We start from the raw sequence: 21,525 nt of genomic DNA on the forward strand, positions 1-21,525 counted from the left end.
ATAAGTGTGGTTAGAGATTTTAAAGACGTGTTTCCTGAAGATCTTCCAGGGTTACCCCAGGATAGAGAAGTTGAGTTCGCTATTGATCTCACTCCGGGAACGGCGCCTATATCTAAAGCACCCTACCGCATGGCTCCAGTTGAGTTAAGGGAACTCAAGGATCAATTGCAAGAGTTACTAGAAAAAGGTTTCATACGCCCCAGTGTTTCTCCATGGGGTGCTCCAATACTTTTCGTGAAGAAGAAGAATGGGTCTATGCGTTTATGTATTGACTACAGGGAGTTGAATAAAGTAACTATCAAGAACAGATACCCTTTACCCTGGATTGATGACTTATTTGATCAACTTCAGGGAGCCCAAGTCTTTTCTAAGATAGATTTGCGATCCGGATATCACCAGTTGAAAGTTAAGGAGACAGATGTGCAGAAGACAGCCTTCCGGACACGGTATGGACACTATGAATTCCTTGTTATGCCGTTTGGTCTAACTAATGCCGCCGCAGCTTTCATGGATCTTATGAATAGGGTATTTAAGGATTATCTGAACCAGTTTGTGATAGTTTTTATCGATGATATTCTCATTTATTCTCGGAGTAGCGCAGAGCATGAGGAGCATTTGAGGATTGCCCTTCAAACACTAAGAGAAAAGAAGTTGTATGCAAAATTTAAGAAATGTGAGTTTTGGTTGCAAGAGCTTTCCTTTTTGGGACACGTGGTATCAGCAAAAGGAATTTCAGTGGACCCAGCAAAGGTTGAGGCAGTGGTAAAATGGGCAAAGCCTAGTAATGTCAGTGAGGTACGAAGTTTCTTAGGCCTCGTTGGCTACTATAGAAGATTTATAGAAGGATTTTCAAGTATAGCAGCTCCGATGACAAAGTTGACAAGAAAGGATGAGAAGTTCCTATGGACAGGTGAGTGTGAGGACAGCTTCCAAGAATTGAAGAAAAGATTAGTGACGGCACCAGTTCTTACAGTTCCTTCGGGAGTTGGAGGATTTGTTATTTACAGCGATGCTTCACTAAAGGGTTTAGGTTGTGTCTTAATGCAGAATGGGAAAGTTATTTCATACGCTTCCCGACAACTAAAGAGTTATGAGCAGAATTACCCAACCCATGATCTGGAACTTGCAGCAGTGGTTTTTGCCTTGAAGATATGGAGACATTATCTTTATGGTGAAAAGTGCGAGATTTATACCGATCATAAGAGTCTGAAATATTTCTTCACACAGAAAGAACTGAATATGAGACAACGGAGATGGTTGGAACTTCTGAAGGACTATGACTGCAATATTAACTACCATCCTGGTAAAGCAAACGTCGTAGCAGATGCACTTAGTCGGAAGTCATCTTCTAGCACCCTAGCTACGATGTTCACTCCTCAAAAGCATATTCTACATGGAGCGAGCTGGCATTGAGGTAATCCAGGACACTCATGCTAAGATGAATAGTTTGACCCTAGGTTCAACATTAATAGATCATATTAAGGTCGTCCAAGCAAGTGATACAGAATTGATGAGGATTAAAGAAGAAGTATCAGAGGGTAAGAGACCTGATTTTCTAGTGTCAGATGATGGCACTTTGAGATTTAGGGGAAGATTATGTGTACCCAATGATAGAGTAATCAAAGATTTGATCTTGAGAGAAGCTCATCGTTCACCTTACACAGTTCATCCAGGAAGTACCAAGATGTATCGGGATCTAAAACAACACTATTGGTGGAGTGGGATGAAATGAGAGATAGTGACATATATAGCACAGTGTCTGACATGTCAACAAGTCAAGGCAGAGCATCAGAGACCCTCAGGTACACTCTAACCACTCCCTATACCAATGTGGACTTGGGATGAGATTGGGATGGACTTTGTTTTAGGATTTTCGAAAGCGCTAGGAGGCCAAGATGCAGCATGGGTGATTATTGATCTATTATCAAAATCAGCCCATTTTATTCCTATTCAGATGACGTACTCCGTGGATAGACTTGCGGAATTGTATGTTAGAGAGATTGTCAGATTACATGGGATATCATCTAAGATCATCTCTGACAGAGATACCCGTTTCACTTCAGTTTTCTGGAGGAAAGTACAGAAGGAGTTGGGAACTCAACTGACTTATAGCACGGCATTTCATCCTCAGAAAAATGGTCAATCAGAGAGGACAATTCAGATCCTGGAAGATATGCTTAGAGCGTGCGTGATGGAATTTAAGGGTAGTTGGATTAAGTATCTACCCCTTATTGAGTTCGCATATAATAACAGTTACCAGGAGAGTATTCAGGCAGCGCCGTATGAAGTTCTCTATGGACGTAAATGCAGGTCGCCTCTCTACTGGGATGAAGTAGGAGAGCGGAGGATTTTGGGGCAAGAAATTATACAAGACATGTGTGAGAAGATATCAATTATTAGAAAGAAGCTCACCACAGCACGAGCGGCAGAAGAAATATGCGAACCAACGACGACGAGAATTAAAATTCGATGTAGAAGATAAAGTACTCTTGAAGGTTGCACCGATGGAAGGGATAATGCGTTTTGGTAAAAAGGGGAAGCTAAGCCCGAGGTACATAGGCCCCTTTGAGATCTTAGAAAGAATTGGTGCTGCAGCGTACAGACTAGCACTTCCACCTCACTTGTCGGCAGTGCACAACGTGTTTCATGTCTCTATGCTACAGAAGTATGCCCCGGATCCTACACATGTTTTGGAGTATGAGCCTCTTCATATTCGAGACGACCTCAGCTATGAAGAATTTCCAGTGAGAATATTAGCACAAAAGGCTCAAGTGTTACGACATAGAACTATTCAAATGGTCAAAGTGCTTTGGAGTCACCACAACGAGAAAGAAGCCACTTGGGAACACGAAGAAAATATGAGAGAGAATTACCCCGACTTATTTAAAACGAGGTACGTTCCATCTCGAGGACAAGATTTTCTTTTAGGGAGGGAGAATTGTAACATACTAGTTTTGGATTTAGGGTATAAGAGTAAATTTCTTAGTAAAAATTTTATTATTATTATTATTATGATTATAGTTTTATCAGATTTTATATTTATTTTATTTTAAGAATTACTATTATAATTTTATTTGAAAATTTTTAGAGTTTTTTTTTTAATAATTACTAAATTGTATCAGACTACGTTCACTAGAGTTGGTTTGAAATTTAAAGTTTATATTTTTCTCTACCTCCACCGAACCTTATCTCTTGTTTTTAGCCTTTATTTTACACACTTTAAACCACAAATCCGTAAGTTTCATCCCACTTTCTGTCGAATTTGAAATTCTAACCTTATTTTCAGCCTCATCCCTAGTTTAGTAAATTCAAATTCTTGTGGAAATCAACTCTGTTAGTGAGTAACGATTTCCACTCCGCACGTCTACACTCTCAGTCACATGCACGTCTCTACTCGAGTTTTCCTTTTATTTTATTTTGTTCTCTATCGTCTACCATTATAAATATCGCTTACCTCGTACGAGAAGAGAAACTCGGAGAAGAAAACCGTGAGCCACCCACTTCTTTTCGCAGCAACTCCACGCTGCTCAGAGGCGCCGAACCCCCACTCCGGCGTCACATAAGGTGCCGACTAGCCCAAAACCAGCTCAGCCACTCCTTTTCGGTAAGCCGACCGCCGCCAGCCTCCTCTTTTTTCCCTCTCTTTTGTTTCGGTCCTACAGTTTCTCTCTCTAAACTCTCTTTCTCTCTCCCTCACGCGGTGCCGCACCACCATAGGAACTCCCAGTCGCGTCGTCGGTCACTCCTAGCCACCCGGAGCCACCGTCGCACTCAGCCCTCTCTCGGTGAGTCTTCCTTTCGCAGAACCTCTCTCCCTCTCTCGAACTCTCTGTTTCCTTGTGATTAAGCCGTGTTTCGGTTCTTGTTGAACCCGTGGGTTCTTTTGATGGGCCCTTGGGCCTTAGGCCCTTATGCGCGTGTGTTCGAGCTTGTTTTGTTGGGCTCTGGTAGTAATAATAATATGTTATAGGGCCAGGTTGTTTTTACAGAAACTATCCTAATTACTTTAAATGAACTTGTATTTTAATCTGTATTTGATTTTATTTTATTAGCAATTTATTAATTTTATTGGGCTTTACATTTTTTAAAAGTCATTTTTTCTTAAATAAATATAATAGTCAAATGTTATTTTATAAGGATGTTTTGCGAGTATTTTGTTAACATTCATTTGTCTATGTAGTAGAATTTAATAAAATTATTATGTTAAGAATTTAATAAAATTATGATGTTAAGAATATTTAATAAAGTTTATTAGGTTTCTTATAAGATTTAATAATTATGTTAAGAACTGAAACTTAGTCTAAGAATTTAAGTTTTATGCATTATTTTGAAATAGTTGAGTATTCATCTAAATTATAAATTAGTATTTTTAGTAATTTAGATATTAGGATTTATTGAATTGTTTAACACTATCTTTTAGATTGTAGATTTAATTAAGTAGGATATTAGTACTTATGTGATTCCAAACCAATTTAGTGATAGTTATTATTTCATATAGGTCTCAAGTTACGAAGTGTTATTCAAGAAGACACGCAGCGAGGTAAGTAACTTGATCACAAGTTTAGGATCATCATAATTCAGTTTATAGATAATTAGTATTCAAGCCAGTTCATTTCCAGCCAATTATTTATGCACCACTCATGTCATATGCAAACATGTCATCCAACATAGCATACTATTTTGTCATTCCACATCATGTTTAAATTCAAAAATTATGATTATGTATATAATATGCCATGCATCTCATGTGTATAAGACACGTAAGCCATCTTAATTTCAAGTGAAAGATAAGATAAAATCAGTTAATAAGATGGCCATTCAGATATATGGTACCAACGCAGTTCAGTTTCAGGGTGGATGTGCAAGCCACGAACTCAGTCGTGGTCCACCATAGTATGTCAGAATACTATCAGCTGCTCCCCTTGCGGCCACGGGATGTGGAGCTGGTGCACAAGCTCACATACAGGGTTAAGTGTGTTGGCCAGTTAGATAAATTAGATCAATCAGATTAATCAGTCAGATCAGTCAGTTAATTCAGTTAAACAATCATGCATAGCACAAGCATCAGTAAGAATAGTCATGATTTTAAACTCTCAGCATGAAAGTTTTTATGAAAATCTTATATTTAGTATGTTTACGCTGTGATGGATTCCTTGCTGAGTTTTCGACTCATTTTTGTTTATTTTCATGTTTTAAACCACTCAGGTGATGATGATGAATACGAGCAGGCATGCCAGGAGTAGAAGGAGCATTAAATTTTTGTTCAGACTTTCTAAAATAAAACTTGTTTTTATGACATGAGTTTCGTTCAGTTTATTTCATTTAATGTTTTTTGAAGACTTTTTATTAGACATTTTCTATAAAATAAATTGCTGATTTCATTTATGAAATTTGAAATCTCTCGCCGGATTTTATTTTTATGAAAAGTACGTGACACTCCTAGCCTACGGGAAGGGGGAGTTACAGAAACCAACTCTTCGTCGACAGATTCTTCATTTTTTTTAAATATTAATAGGATTGCAAAGTGTTCCTTTGTTTTAAATTTAGGCTTGTTGGCTTTGAAATATGTTCTCTTCAAAGATATAAATCTAAAAGACTTCTTTAAGAAAAAGCACTTCAAATCTCAGCCATGGTTGTAGTTGCTTTGCAATTTTTTTTTAAGATGCACATGGGTATACCCCAGATTGTTTTTAGTTAAAAATCATTAAGTACATATACAAATCAAGATAATATATAAAATGCAAAGAGGCTAGATGGTTTTTTACATGTATTTTGCCTAAAAAATATGTTTACATATCTCTTACACGCATATTACACAAATCGGAGAGAGAGAGATAAGTGATTACCTTCCTTTGGATAATGGGAATATTGAATGGGATAAAATATTGAAGCCCAAGATCAGACCTAGCCCACCTAAAGGCCATCATTAGGAGACGAGAGAGAGAGAGAGAGAGAGCAAAGGGGCAATGAGAGAGAGGATGTTAAAAGAAAATACAAGAAAGGATAAAAGGGAAGGATAAAAGTGGAAAAGAAATGAAAGTGTCAGACATGCAAACGAAAGGCGACTAATCCTCACCTCTCAAGGGGCACGCAAAAATAAGAGACATATAAAAGGAAACAGCCAAATGACTCCAGAAGGTTCGATTTCTTCTTCAACCTCTCGAAAAGGGCTATAGCATGAGTGTTTTTCTCTAGAAAATATATTCAAGATCTCTGTTGTAAAATGAGAAAGGAGATGTGATGAAGGATTGTAAATAAACTTATTATAATGGATATTCCCTTCCAAAAAATCTCATGGACGTAGGATTTATGCCGAACCACGTAAATCTTTTTTTTTTTTCATTCTCAATATTTAATTTTCATTCACTATCATGAACGTACATACAACTGCACCGGACCACGTCGGGAGCACTAGACCACATCGATCGAGATTCGAATCGTGATAGCGATGGGGCTTCTTAGGGCTCATTTGGATAGTGTGATGAGATGAGATGATTTTAGATGAGTTGAATAAAATATGTTAGAATATTATTTTTTAATATTATTATTGTTTTGAGATTTGAAAAGTTGAATTGTTTATTATATTTTGTGTGAAAATTTAAAAAAATTATAATGAAGATATGAGATAAGATGAGATGAGATAAGATAGTTTTTGTATCCAAATGGGCAGGTTTGGGGCATAGGATGAGACATAAAATTTTCATATAATCTCATTTTATCTCATCCTAGCTTATTCTTAAATATAATTCAATTACAAAATTTTCAAACTAATCATTACTATTTTTTCAAAATTTTAAATAAAAAATAAAAAAACAATTATAACTTTTTTAAATTCTAAACAAAAATAATATTATAAAATAATATTTTTACAATATATAATTTTATAGCATCTTTTATTCAATTTTTTTTTTCTTTTCTAAAATTTTAAAAATATTCAATTCAAACTATTTTATTATTATTTATAAATTATCTTATTATTATTTATAAAAAAAAAAAAAAAGGAGAATGACAAGTGTTTTTTGGCGCGGGAGGGGGACGAATGATTTATTTATTTATTTCATTTCTACAATTATTTTTTTTCCTTTTTAACTTATCCAAGTATACATTTCGTGCAGGGTTTTCCTGTAGCATTGCTTTTATCAAACCTGACACTCCCAAACCTATCCGCTCCGTTTCTGATTCCACTTTTGGATACTCTCAAATCCACATTTTCTCTCCCAGTGTAGCCGTTGGAATCTTCTACTCTACCGTCCATTAGTTCCCCTTGCCCGAAGAAAGTTTCCATGGAAAATCTACTGCATTAAACCCCTGCTTTTGTATCCTCCTAAACTAAACATCATTTTCTTTTCTACCAAACATGGTTGGGAAAGCCGAACCCGTCAACGGGTCTGTAAAACCCGGATCGAACCAGAGTATCCCAGCAGCAATGCAAGGGCCCCTGAAGAAACCAGATCTAATCCCGAACCTCTCGCTCAAAACCCTAAAACTGAAAACCAAACAGCAGGAGCTCCTGATCCGGGTGTCGATCCTTTGCCTCGTCTACGTCCTGGCCTTCATCACACGCCTCTTCAGCGTCCTCCGCTACGAGTCCATGATCCACGAGTTTGACCCCTACTTCAATTACCGCACCACCCTCTTCCTCACCGAAAAGGGCTTCTACGAGTTCTGGAACTGGTTCGACTCCGAGAGCTGGTACCCCCTCGGCCGCATCATCGGCGGGACCCTGTACCCTGGACTCATGGTTACCGCCGCCATCATCTACTGGCTCCTCCGCTTCCTCCGCTTCGCCATCCATATCCGCGAGGTCTGCGTCTTGACGGCACCGTTTTTTGCTTCCAACACGACTCTGGTGGCGTATTTCTTCGGCAAAGAGGTTTGGGATTCGGGCGCGGGGCTCGTTGCAGCGGCACTGATTGCAATTTGCCCTGGTTATATATCCAGATCGGTGGCGGGGTCGTACGATAACGAGGGTGTGGCGATATTCGCGTTGTTGCTCACGTTTTACTTGTTTGTGAAGGCCGTGAATACGGGATCGTTGGCGTGGGCTTTGGCGTCGGCTTTTGGCTACTTTTATATGGTTTCGGCGTGGGGTGGCTATGTGTTTATAATCAATTTGATTCCCCTTTATGTGCTGGTGCTTTTGATCACGGGCAGATACTCCATGAGGTTGTACGTGGCCTACAATTCTATGTATGTGTTGGGGATGCTGCTTGCTATGCAGATTCGGTTTGTGGGGTTTCAGCATGTTCAGTCTGGGGAGCATATGGCGGCCATGGGAGTGTTTTTCTTGTTGCAGGTTTCGTGTCCTAATCTTTACTCTGTATAGAGTGCGTTTTGTCTACTTTTTTGATTTGTTTGTTTTGATACGCAGTACGTTTTATTTGCTTGTGCTTCATATGATATGTTTGAATTCTTCTGTTGCTGTCACTTTATTGAACATGGTTGGAGGGGATAAAATATTTTAGGCCCACAGTGGGTTCTAGGCCCAACACAAGGATTAGGTCCCTTCGAGAGGAAAGAGAGAGAAGGGTGTGGGGGGACAGAAGTCTGAGGAGGGAAAAAAATATCAGGAGGAAAAGTGAATATGTGACGTAAAAAAGAGAAAATTATAAAGCAAGAGAGTAGATAAAAGGGAGCTTCCAAATGACTTTTGGGGGACTTCAACTGCTTTAGCTTTGGGGATCTGATGATAGGGACTCCAACGATGAGATTTCCACCAGAAGATATAGTTCCGATCTCTCCATTGTATAGTGAGAATGAGAGAACATGAGAAACTATAAAACAAGTATATTATAGTGGATTTTTCCCTTCCCTAGATACTCCCCTCCCCAGAATCCCGTGGACGTAAGCATTATGCCGAATTATGTAAATCTGTGTATTATCGTCTCTGTATTTTCTTTGCATATATTTACTGCTCATTGTCATGGATTATGCATGGATATCATACAGCTGCACCAGACCACCTCCGAAAGCTCCACACTACATCGTTGAGGCCCGAATAGTCTCAACGGGTTGTGAATGACTTTTCTCCCCTTTTGGCTTGTTGCGCTATTTTTAAGCGTTAACAGTTGGCGTCATTTGTGGGATCGTGTTTTACTTCTTACACTTGAAGCAGGAGAAGGGCGATTTTCCGGTGTGCTAAATAATCTCTGAAGGAACAGATAAAAGTTTCCCAGATAAGTATTCTCAGCCCTCCAACTTTTATTTTTATGAGCACTTCGCAAAAAATGGCAAATGGACATTTTCTCGCCTAGGCTAAAAGCCAAGTTCCTCGGCCACTTGAGTTGCAAAATGCTTAGTGCATTTTGGCCACACTGTGCAAAAAGGGAGGGGAGTACATGGACGGACATTGTGCACTTTAGCAATGGCGGGATACACTCTGAACACTCGTGTGAGTGCAGACAAAGTGTTCACTGTGCACTTAAGTGCACAATACACTGGGGGAACATGCTGGCCATTCATGGCATGAACAGTGCCATGCATAGTGCACCACGGGTGCACGTTACTATTCACCCAGAGGCTCGCGTTAGCCCAATTGACTCGCCAGCAATCATTGCGTGGACTGATAGTGGTTTTTGGCTTCGCCATGACTGCCTTGTAGGCAGGGGCCTTGAACAGTGCATCTTGTGTGCATCTCGCCTTGCACACGGAGAACCAGCTCAGCCTAGTCGTGGTGAGACTGGGGGAGAGCACCGGCGGCCACCTTGTGTCCTGCCGGTATGGTCCTTGATCCCCAAGGCGGCCATGCGGTGGCCCTCGGCCAGACACCCCTTACATGGAAAGCTCATGGCAGACTGCCGTGAGCCCCTTGCTTCAGCTGGCAGTCACCACTTGGACCGCTGACATCTTCTGTTGGCCCAGGGGTGGTCCCTGACCACCATGGCAGGCACGAAGTGACCTTGACCACACATCCCACGCACGACTGTTGTGCACCCAAGAAGCCCATGATTGGCTGTTGTGGGCCCTGTGTGGCAACTGGTAGCTTCCAACATCTCGTTGGGGCCATCTGCCAGCCTAGTAGTGATCTCGGACCATAACGGCAGGCGTGCAGTGGCAGTGTGGCACATGTGTTAGGGACTTCGGTCAAGTCCCTAAATACTATGATCTCCACGCCTAGGATCTCCTTGAGATGACCGAATGCACGTTCATCTCTTGCTTGGTTCTCGAACAATGGTCACAAAGATGACAACTTTGGTAAGGTGAGGTTATGTGTTTAGGCTTGAATTTGTGTGTGGAATGATGGGAAAGATGATGAAGTGTATGGACTACAATGGATGAAGGAGGCGTACGGCAAGGGTGGAGAATTAGGGTTGGCGCCACTTAGGGTTTAGGTTTAGGGTTTGGAAGATAGAAGAGGGAGGCTAGGGTTTTGGAATTCGGGTTTTGGTATGGGCGGCTAGGGTTGGACGAGTTGGGCTAGTGAGAGATTTTCCTAAAATCTTGGGATGTCAAAGGGGATGTGTATGGCTGGCTATGGGAATTTGATTGGGTCAACTAGAGTTCCTAAATTATAAGAACACTAGTATGGCAAGCAAAGTGGGCGGCTAAGGCAAATCCAAATAAGGCAAGTGGTAGCCGAATAGGAAGTAAGTTGTGGGCTAGATTTTGATGGAAGTGACGGCAAGGCTATTGATGGAATGTGGATTAGGGCAAACACTATAGTGGGCGACACTGTTTGGAGGGATCAAAGGAGGATATTTGGGGCCCACGGCAATGCACATAAGATGAACACAAGCAATCTCAAGAACAATCCAAGAACACTTCAATAACAATGCTCACAAATTAATAAGAACAATGGATAGAAAATGGAAGACAAGATAATGGACGAAAAATACTCATAAGATTGATAAACCGGATCACACTTATTCACGAATTGCAAAGTGTGATAATTTCCTTGGGGATTCACGAATTGCACCCCAAAGAGCCCAAGTGCTAAGCACCTAAATTATTGATCTCAAGAACAAAATCGTCCAAAAGAAAATTGTCAAAAGATGTAAAAGAAAAGACTAAGGGTTCTATTTATAAAAGTTACAATTTGGAAATCCCCAATAGGTCCATTGGAATAAATAAATAAATAAATAAATAAATAAATAAATAAATAAATAAATGAAAATAATGTAGTGGCATGGACTAAGTTTGCCGTGGCATGCATGAGCCCATGATGGGCTAGGATGGTGAATGGTGGTATTCGGGTTGGTCCATGGCTCGATGACACCACATGGCTTGCTGATGGGCATGGCATGGTGCCATGCACAGGCCTGCTGATGGGCATGGCCCAAGGCCTGTTGATGGTGAGCCATATGTGTGTGCTGCATGGCCCAGGTTGGTGGCCTGGGTATTGGGCTGCAAGGCATGGGCTAGAGCCATGCGTTGGATGGCATGCCGCTGGCCTAGCCTACAAGGCACGGGCTGGAGCTGTGCGCTGAATGGCATGCCAGCAAAGGCATGCCACTAACCTCACTGGCGTGCAGCGTGGGCCACCTGCAGGGGCGCGCGCAAGGGCTTGCTTATGGCTGTGCGCAGGTGCGTGCGCAGGGCTGAGTGTGGGCGCACGCGCAGTGGCGTGCGCCTGGGCATGCGCATGCCAGGCTGCACGCTGTGCAGCGCGCAGCTGCTAGCCTCGCTGGCCCACATGTTGGGCGCCGCACGGCACGGGCCAAGGCAGGCGTGTAGGCTGGCCATGGTGCTGCCTTTGCCTTCCTAGGGCAGTGTCGATGCTTGTCCTGAGGCCACTTTTCTAGAGGTTTTAACAACATGTCCAAGCACCCTGTGCGTGTAAATTGCACGTGGTCCACTGGCTTCCTTGTTGTTGGCCCAGTGAGCAACACTGACACGATGGACGCCGATAAATTTTGTCCTCCCCCTGAGGTGATCCTCTGCCGGGGACATGTATGCCGCTGATGGCAGAACTACTAGCGCGTGACTATGACCCAACGACGATCAACTGCAAGCCAAGAGGACCAACGACGGCCACCAACCAGTCTGTCAGAGTTTAATGTTTTAGGTAGGGTGGCCCTCTCCGGCGGGGGTTCCTCAGCCGCAAAGGATCCCCAACCCGGCCACCTTGACTCGGCCTGCATCTCATGACGGCCCACTCTCCTTGAACCGGCCTGCATCTCATCACTACCACTCTCCTTGACTTGGTTTGCATCTCATCACAACCACTTTCCTCGACTCGATCTGCATCTCATCACGGCCAGCGACTCGACACGACCTGCTACTCGTCTCAACCATGCATCTTGTCAAGTCCTCCATGTCCACTGACTAGCCAAGCTACCTGTCTCGCCCATGAATCTTTTCGAGTCCTCCACGACCACTAACTCGACTTGGCCAAGCTACCTGGATTGAGCTACATGGCATCACCTCGACCACTACACCACACCATGCACTCAGCCAACCCATCTCGGCTAGCGGGCATGGTGTCGCCTGTGGCGACCGCATGGTTAAAAGCTGTGGATATGCATACATCTTAGCCAAAAAAAAAAAAAAAAAAAAAAAAAAAAAAAAAAGAAAAGAAAAGAAAAGAAAGAAAAGAAAGAAAAAAGAAAAGAAAGGAGAAAAGAAGAATGAGGAAGAGAAGAAACAACGACCATCCACGGGCAACTACACTTAAACAAAATTTGGCTACGACAATTGAAGTGCCCGGTTTGTCTCTCTACATTTATGTGAATTCCATTTTTATCAACAAAATTGGTTCATGTGGCACGAGACACCAGATACATGGCCCCACTCAGGCACCGCTCAGACGTCCCAATAAGTCTCCATCGGAATAAATTGCTTGGCAGTAAGGAAGAAAAAGAGGGAGAGAATATTCAGCAATGGACAAACTCAGTCAAGCGAAAATCATAAATAGCGGCCTCAACGCCTTGACCCTCTACACCAACACTTGTTGAGGTTCTGGGAATCCCAGAGTCCGCACACCTCGGGAACATACTTTGCCAGGGCTCACCAGCGCAGTACGGAACATCGGATACACAACCCCGCTCTGTATCGTGGGCACCTTGGACCTTTGTCATTGTCGAAATGTGACTACCCACAAGCCTCGCTGGTGCACCTCAGACCTGTCACACTCTAGCAGAACGATTTAGGTGCACAAATCTCACACAAGTGGTTGTAAATGATCTATGCTAATTGCTTTGGCTTCTGTAGTACGGTAAAGTGCCCAACTACTTACCTCCCTCACATCTATAAGGATCAACGAGACGAGTTCAGTCTTACAAACTGCTCGACTTCCATCCAGTCAGCGGGGTGAGTTCAGTTTGACATATTACTCGATCTCCATCATGTCAATGGGATGAATTCAATCTGACGTATTGCTTGACCTCTATCAAGTCTACAAGGCCAGTTTAGTTTTATGTACTGCTCGACCTCCCTCACGACTACAGGAGTCAATGACGCGGGTTCAGTCTTATGCACTGCTCGACCTTCACCAGGACAAGAAGGGGGGGTTCAGTCTTATGTACTGCCCTACGTTACTCCTGGGACAGCAAACGCGGGGCGTTCGCACTCGTGTCATAACTGCTCCGAGCGGGTTACCTTCGGGAATGAACCTCCAGAGTAAACATGCCTCTGAGCTCCACAACCACCTTGCGCGGGTCACCTTTAGAAACTAGTCGACTGGCTCAGCACCTCCTAAGGTGGACCCAGGGGGGCGATAGGCTCCTTGACTACTGAGTGGGATACTACAAACAAACTCAAAACACTGACACCAAAGTGGAAATGTTAATAGCAATTCACATCGGAGAAGGAAAAATTCACCAACACCATCGAAAACAAAAATGTCAAATGAATATATATGCTTTTTGACAACGACAAGTGTGTCCAGTTTTACACACTGCTCGACCTCCCTAACGGCAATGAGGCGAGTTCAGTCTTATGCACTGCTTGACCTCTGTCAAGACAACATAGTGAATTCAATCTTACACATTGCTCAACTTCCCTCACTTTTACGAGGGGCAACGAGGCGAGTTCAGTCTTATGCATTGCTCGACCTTTGCCGCTAGGTCAACAAAGCAAGTTTAGTCTTACACTGCTCGACTTGCGCCAGAATAAGTCAACAGATGGGAAAGGTTAGGGATTGCTTGGCCTTCTAGGTGCCCCTAAATAGGCGGCAAGTCACTTGACTGCCCAACCACCCTCGCGCGCATAAAAGTCGAGCTCTGAGTCCGCACCTTACGAATGAGACATAAAGCAAGAGAGGAGCAGAGGATAAAAGGGAGCTTCCATGACTTTTGGGGGGACTTCAACTTCTTTAGCTTCGGGGACCTAATGATAGGGACTCCAGCTACGAGATCTCCACCAGAAGATAGAGCTCTAATCTCAATTCTACAACGAGGATGAGAGACCATAAGAGACTGTAAAACAAGCATATTATAGTGGAGTCTCCCCTCCCAGGACCCTGTGGATGTAGGCGTTACGTCGAACCACGAAAATCTATGTCACGTTCTCTGTATTTTCTCTGCATTTATTTACTTCTCACTGTCATGGATGTACTTACGGATACCATACAATTGGACCGGACGACTGGGCTCCACACTACACCGATCAAGGCCCGAATAGTCTCAACGGGCCGGGAATGATTCTTTCTCCCCTTCTGGCCTGTTGCGCTATTTTTAGGCATTAACAATGGTGATTCTCATGGCACAAGTATGGTATTGATAGTCCATATTAGGTTCTGAATCTTATATTTACGAAAGATTTATATTTTATGAGAATTGTAAGATTAAGGGTGAACATATTTAATTATTTTTTGTTGACATCTCTATTGAAAAGGGGGATTTTTAATTGGTGCTATAATATTGCCCTCCCTCCCTTCTCGTATCACTTTATTTCGCCTTTTTATTAAAAAAGAAAAAAGAATCACCATATAGTTTTTTTTATATGTCAAATGGAAATTAAATAATTATGTACCCTCCCTAGTGTTACTACATAAAAACCAGACCATTTCACGAGGAAGATGTCCTCAAGAAATATTACTATAGTCATCTTCAAAAGGAATCACCATATTAACTACTACAGTCTGTTTCTATTTGTGCATACTTGTATGATTTTGATTTCAATGTATTGTGCACTGCCGCTAATGTAGCTATCCTGCCAATCATAAATAATGCTATGATGCTGTTTTATCGAATCCATTGGTCTCAGTGATATGCCTTGTGCGCATGTCTGTTTTGGCACTAAATTCACTGTTTGTGCAGGTATTCTTCTTCTTAGATTGGGTTAAACACCTACTAAGTGACACAAAATTGTTTCAAGCCTTTTTGAGGATCACTGTGACCACTGCAATAGGTGTTGGTGCTATTGCTCTTGGAGTAGGCACGGCATCTGGTTATATCTCTCCATGGACTGGCCGGTTTTACTCATTGCTAGATCCAACATATGCAAAGGATCATATTCCAATTATTGCTTCTGTCTCAGAGCATCAGCCAACCGCTTGGTCATCTTTCATGTTCGATTTCCATATCCTGCTTTTCCTTTTCCCTGCGGGTCTCTATTTTTGCTTCAAGCGGTTGACAGATGCCACAATTTTTATAGTTATGTATGGCCTCACAAGCATGTATTTTGCCGGTGTCATGGTTCGGTTGATTCTTGTTGCTACACCTGCAGTATGCCTTATAAGTGCCATTGCTGTCTCTGCAACTATAAAGAATTTGACTCTGGTAGCAAGGGCAAAGAATAAGGTTACCCAGACTGGTTCTGCAAGGGGAAGCAGTAGCTCGAAGGGATCTTCTAAGGTGAGCTCATCTCCATTATAAAATAAGTACGGCCTTTTGTTCTAGTTGTTTTAAGGTTCTCCTCCCTGGTAAACATTGGTGATGTAGTGATTTTAGGTTCTCCCTTCTCTGCCATATACTAGCATTCAAGTGTTATTAATTTGACTAATTGATTAACTTCACCATGTACATAATAATGTAAGAAAAACTTTACTTGTAACACCCTAAGTGTAGCACCTGTGTAACCCAGCTTACGTGGCAAGTAGTCAAGGGAATTTTTATCATTATTATTATTTTTTATGATTGACGTAATAGGCATATCAACGTTTGCCAATGTCTATGGTGTTACGCTGGTGTTACACTAGGAGTGTACAAGTAGCCAGAAAAAGTCAATTTGAATATATATTATGTGTGCGTGTGATGCTTTATTGATAGTCTAATGGTTGTCTCTTGTTCAGAGTTGCATGGTTGTTTATATTGATGGCAAGCTGAGGATCAGTTATAATGTCAATCTTAATAAGATGGTGATGTGAAAGATAATCTTTTAGTTACTGTTTTGATTCTTTTTAAATTCAATTTTTTAGTAGCTCATGGTTTCTATAGTTTCTAAAATATCTATTTTAATGCCATTAGTGTGTTTCTAACATACTTATCATGCATTATTAACCCCATTTCAATTTGGGTTGACATTTGGAAAGGATCTGAGCATTTAAAAGTGAGTTAGTCTAAACCCTATATTGGAAGTACATGAAATATTACATATACCTTTTAAGAAAAAAACAAAACAAGTGTTTAGGTTCTTCAAGTAGGTATTTGCTGCTAAACCCAACGAGATCACATAGAAGAAAATGGATGGTTGGATTGTGGTTTTTGCTACCAACATTATGTGATGATCCTTTTGATTATGTTGTCTGTATTTTAAAAATTCCTGTTGCTTTTTAAAAGAAAATTACTGTTGCTTTCTTTTCCTTCGCAAACAGGCTTCACTTGATCAATCCCAGCCTTTCCAAAGAAATGGTGCTATTGCCTTACTTTTTGGTGCCTTTTACTTGCTCAGTAAGTATGCAACACACTGTACCTGGGTCACATCTGAGGCATACTCGTCTCCCTCAATTGTCTTGGCTGCTAGGGGTGCCCATGGCAACAGGGTCATCTTTGATGATTATCGTGAGGCATACTTTTGGCTGCGGAAGAATACTCCTCCAGATGCTAAGGTGATGTCTTGGTGGGATTATGGATACCAGATAACTGCTATGGGAAACCGAACAGTTATAGTTGATAATAACACCTGGAACAATACACACATTGCTACTGTTGGACGTGCAATGTCATCTTATGAAAATGAGGCATATGAAATTATGAGGTCACTTGACGTGGATTATGTCTTAGTTGTCTTCGGAGGGGTTACCGGGTACTCTTCTGATGATATTAACAAGTAAGGCCAATTTGGAAACACCCTACACTATTTGGATGATTTCTTGAAGGAAGTGAGGTGTTTGTGTGTGTGTGTGTGTATATGTGTGTCCGTGCTCGTGTGGTTGCGTGCGTGCTTGCTTGTGCCCATTTTTTTCCGTAAATTTGACTAGGTTATAGAGATGCATAATTAGCTGTTCTGTCAGTAAGGTTTGGTGCTAAGCAACTCGACAATGGCCCATCATTTTTTTCTTTTATTTTTGAGACAAGTCGTGTTGACTTTTAAAAATGGTTATATTTTATGTGGGTTGTGCATCAAGGAATTGTGGCATACTAGTTTGAATCTTTTCACAAAAGTTGAATAATCTTGCAAAAATTAAATCATTTAACAAAAGTCGAATAATCTTGCAAAAAGTAATCAAATAACTTCTGGACTAGTTGGTCTGTCTGTCTTATGAAATAGTTTGCAGCTGTGCATAGCAAATACCGTATTTATGGCTGACATGCTGATCATATATTTGCTTCTTTGGCCTATGCCAAACAATTTTTGTTATGTAATTAAGTGGACTACTTGGTATATTTTCTGTTTTTGGCATTCACCATTTAAATTAGTTGGCCTAAAGAATTTAATTTTACCAACAATATTCTTGCATCATATACTAACTAGGAATTTATGTATTCCAGATTTTTGTGGATGGTGAGAATCGGAGGTGGGGTTTTTCCTGTAATAAAAGAACCTGATTACCTTGTTAATGGCGAGTACCGTGTTGACAAAGGGGCTGCTCCCAAGATGTTGAACTGTCTCATGTAAGTTTTGTTGCATTGCTACAATGATACATGCTTTTGTTTAAGTATATGACCACCCCCTCCCCCATGCAGGGTTGGGGCAAGACCTTCATGTTGGGATGTGAAAATATTCAGCTAGAATTGTGTGTTGTCAATAACAGTATCAATCCTTAGTGAAATGCTATTTAATAATTTTATTCGAACAGGTTATTGTTTGAGTTCTTTAATTAATACTAGTCAATACCCTATTGAAATTGTGAGCCTGATACATTTAGACGCATTCTTATTCCTCCAAATTTTGTATCTTGTATTGCTAGTGAGAAATGCATTTGTTTCGTTTTGGGGCTTGTTTGGCAAACATGAGAATTTCCAAAATTCTCGAAATTTCTCATGATTTCATTTCCAAACATCACTCAAATACAATACTTTTCAATTTCAAATTTTCAACATTTTTACCTAATCATTACTCAAATACAAAAATCAATACATGTGATACCTCATATGATAAGGATAATGGTAGGTGGTGATGAGATCTCACATTGCTTGGAAAGGAGAAGTTCTTGTTTTTTATAAGGTTCCAATGTAGCTTCAATTGTATTATTGACCAGTGTCTTTGGAGTATGGGCCATGTGGTTTGAGCCTTCCATTGAGGCATTACAATACAACTTTTAAAAACTTCAAAATAAAACACAAAAATTAATACAACTTTTACGAACTTCAAAACAAAAATAATATTAAAAAATTACATTTAAATAATTTTTTAACTTTTTCTCTTATTTCTCAAAACACAATAAAACATCTTTACTCAAACCATTTCCCTACTATTCACAAAATTTTGAGATACTTTAAGCATCCAAACATGCTTTTGATCTCAGCTGATAATATGTTACAGAACTATATGTAGAGGATATTATAACCATACCACCTTCAGTCCATAAAACTCTCTCTCTCTCTCTCTCTCTCTCTCTCATACAGCATAATAATTTATAAAAAAAAAATGGTACATGGTAGTTTTTATTTGATAATTTGTCTCTTTAATTTCTTTCGGTCATCAGGTACAAATTGTCTTATTATCGATTTGGAGAGTTGACAACAGAATATGGCAAACCACCTGGGTAAGTTCAAGGTTTATCTTCCATTCAACTGGAAATGGATATGATAGTAGGGTTGTGTCACATGCATGTGAAACAAGGATAACGCAAGTAATCAAACAGCCACTATAGACTAAAATTAATAACAAGTCAAAACCAAAACATGAAGTAGATGCACAATGCTAGAAGACAAGGCATAGAGGCTGCACGCTTCCAAGTTTATTGCTTGTCATGGTACATATAATATTTATGGATAGGGTTGTAAATGGATCAATAAATTGAGCTTAACTCGTGTAAACTTGACTTGAGTTTGATTCATTTGTTAAGTTGTAACTCATCCTTCTAGACGGGATAGAAGAAATCTACATGTTAACAATACATGGCTCTGGGTGATAAGAGGTCCATAAGCACTAATACCTGAAGCAAAACTGTTAACTTGCTGCATCATCATCCTCAACATCACCTGCACATTTAAATATTCACACACATGAAACATTTAACCCTTATGTGCAAGGAGGCTGTGCATGAGTCATATCTTGTTCATTTTGAGTTTTAACATTGTGGTTTCTAACTTTCTGCTTAATGGTATTGGAGGCATTGTTGTACTCATAAAGTATTTGTTTGTAATTATTGGTGTTTTTTTTTTTTTAAAATGGCAGGTATGATCGTGCAAGGGGGGTTGAAATTGGAAACAAGGATATTAAACTTGAATATTTGGAAGAGGCTTTTACGACATCTAACTGGATTGTTCGCATTTACAAAGTTAAACCACCAAATAATAGATGGTAAAGCTCTCTCTCTCTCTCTCTCTCTCTCTGTGCGGGACGGTAAAGAAGTAGATGAAACTCTCAGAGTGATTCTTGGAATGCAGTGTTAGGGATTAGATTCCGTAGTTTCCATTTGTAGCATTCAAGGCTCTAAATGTTCGGGACCGTGTTTTCCAAGCTTTTGTATCAGCTTTTTACCTCACCGTTTATTTGATCGTGGTTGAGAAGCAGTTACTTAAATTCGAACAGTTATAGTCTGCTTACAGTTTTACATGCAATGATGGTTGCTATAACGTTCCTCTATCAATGATTAATCGTGCAATGAGCGTTGAAAAGAAATGGAAAACACTACTCCCACCTACAAAACCCGCCGATTTGTTGTTCTTTTTTTTTTTTTTTTTTTTTTGTTGATGGTTAAGGAAATGTTTTTTTAATGAATTTGTGATTTTTATTTTATTTTTGAAAATATTTAAGTGGTTTAAAAAAATGTTTTTTTGAAAAAAAAAGAATTTTTGGCTGTTCAGTAGGGATCCTCGGTGGGAGTAGCAGCTCCCAAAAGGAATTTTACCAATATATGGTTTGAGAGCAGAGAACTATGTTCCATATTTACCTTGGGTTTCCCACTGCTGCGCTACCATTTTCAGGCAATGTTTCGTGGCTAGGTAGGATTGCAACTTCTCTACAAATGCTTGGATTGGATGAATGGATGCTCCTTTAGAGTTGTTCAAAATGTTAAAGTCTGCGTTAGCTTGGTATTGACCTTTCCTGAGCTGTAGTTGATTATTGTCTTAACCGGAAGTAGTGCAATGCGAAATCTGGAGTAATGTTGTGTAACGATGCACACAGGGATAAGACGTATCTGTCTTCTGAAAAAATCATCAAGTCTTTGGGATGTTGGGATGACAAGAGTAACAGATTTGAAAGATGTCTTTAAACCAAATCGTTTTGTGCTGTGCTCTACCTCACTGGCTATTTCTCCAAAGTAGGCTAGTTCTCTAAAATGTAAAGATGATAATGATAATAACGATAATGATAATAATAATAATTAGGCCTATACCCACACAACCTGATTGGGTTGAACCTGCTAAAGTCGGGTTGAGTAAATGTTGGTTTCGACATTCATTCAATCCGATTGATATCAGACCACATTTGAACCCGACTCAAAATCTATTGCAGTGAAAAAGCGAAGCCCCTCTCTCGTTGCTTGCTTCTGTTACTCTCTGTTGGGTCTATCTGGATTGTGAGAAAAGTTAGGCATGAAGGTGTTGTTCATGAGGCTGATCTTGAGGTTGTGGTTGTTCCTACTCTCATAGAGCTTGAACCCTTGTTGCTTCTTTTGTGTAGTCCTGATGGGAGGTATGCTATGGTTCTTGGATGGGGCTTGGTTTGGTTTTGACGATGGTTTGGTAGTCTCCAGTGAGCATATGGACAACTTGCTTGAAGGTGAGGTGTCTGCTTGGACAAAGGTTGTCGGGTAGGGGTTGGAGTCAGATCTAGGTATGGCTTTTGGTGTAAGAGGTGGGGTGGGATTTTGGAGGCCATTGCTGTTGCTATTGCTGCTCACACCGTTGATGACATTGCTGGTTGGGGAGTTTATGGAAGATGGGTTCTCTCTTTCTTAGTTCTGAGGTGTTTTCCATTGGTTCCCTACCCAAGAATACATCTCATGCTTTGTTTACATGCACTGGTTATTTCAACTGAAAGGGCCTACCATGAGCAACTCTTTGTGGTCGTGATCATAAACAGTGCGTTGGA

The 21,525-nt window shown here is 40.7% G+C and overlaps 1 protein-coding gene and 1 long non-coding RNA gene across 2 annotated transcripts; one reads left to right on the forward strand and one right to left on the reverse strand.

Annotated features, from left to right (window-relative positions):
* The first annotated feature begins 7,086 nt into the window (after positions 1-7,086).
* LOC121241861 (dolichyl-diphosphooligosaccharide--protein glycosyltransferase subunit STT3B) lies at positions 7,087-20,018 on the forward strand. The gene is made up of 6 exons (XM_041139715.1): positions 7,087-8,296; positions 15,198-15,734; positions 16,694-17,148; positions 17,811-17,933; positions 18,968-19,027; positions 19,663-20,018. The coding sequence occupies exons 1-6, from the start codon at positions 7,358-7,360 to the stop codon at positions 19,790-19,792; spliced, it is 2,244 nt and encodes a 747-aa protein (XP_040995649.1). The 5' UTR covers positions 7,087-7,357; the 3' UTR covers positions 19,793-20,018.
* LOC121241862 lies at positions 8,930-14,628 on the reverse strand. The gene is made up of 3 exons (XR_005935823.1): positions 14,525-14,628; positions 12,125-12,129; positions 8,930-8,963 (listed from the first exon to the last, which is right to left on the reverse strand). It is a non-coding gene; the product is annotated as an uncharacterized LOC121241862 (long non-coding RNA).
* Positions 20,019-21,525: the final 1,507 nt, after the last annotated feature.

The sequence above is a fragment of the Juglans microcarpa x Juglans regia genome, chromosome 8D (assembly GCF_004785595.1).
Source record: "Juglans microcarpa x Juglans regia isolate MS1-56 chromosome 8D, Jm3101_v1.0, whole genome shotgun sequence".
Taxonomy (NCBI): domain Eukaryota; kingdom Viridiplantae; phylum Streptophyta; class Magnoliopsida; order Fagales; family Juglandaceae; genus Juglans; species Juglans microcarpa x Juglans regia.

Bases quoted from the DNA above. Each gene is read 5' to 3' on its own strand.
- LOC121241861 (XM_041139715.1), top strand. From the start codon at position 7,358: ATGGTTGGGAAAGCCGAACCCGTCAACGGGTCTGTAAAACCCGGATCG. The intron at 17,149-17,810 runs GTAAGGCCAATT...TATGTATTCCAG, and splicing joins TCTTCTGATGATATTAACAA to ATTTTTGTGGATGGTGAGAA. The intron at 17,934-18,967 runs GTAAGTTTTGTT...TTCGGTCATCAG, and splicing joins AAGATGTTGAACTGTCTCAT to GTACAAATTGTCTTATTATC.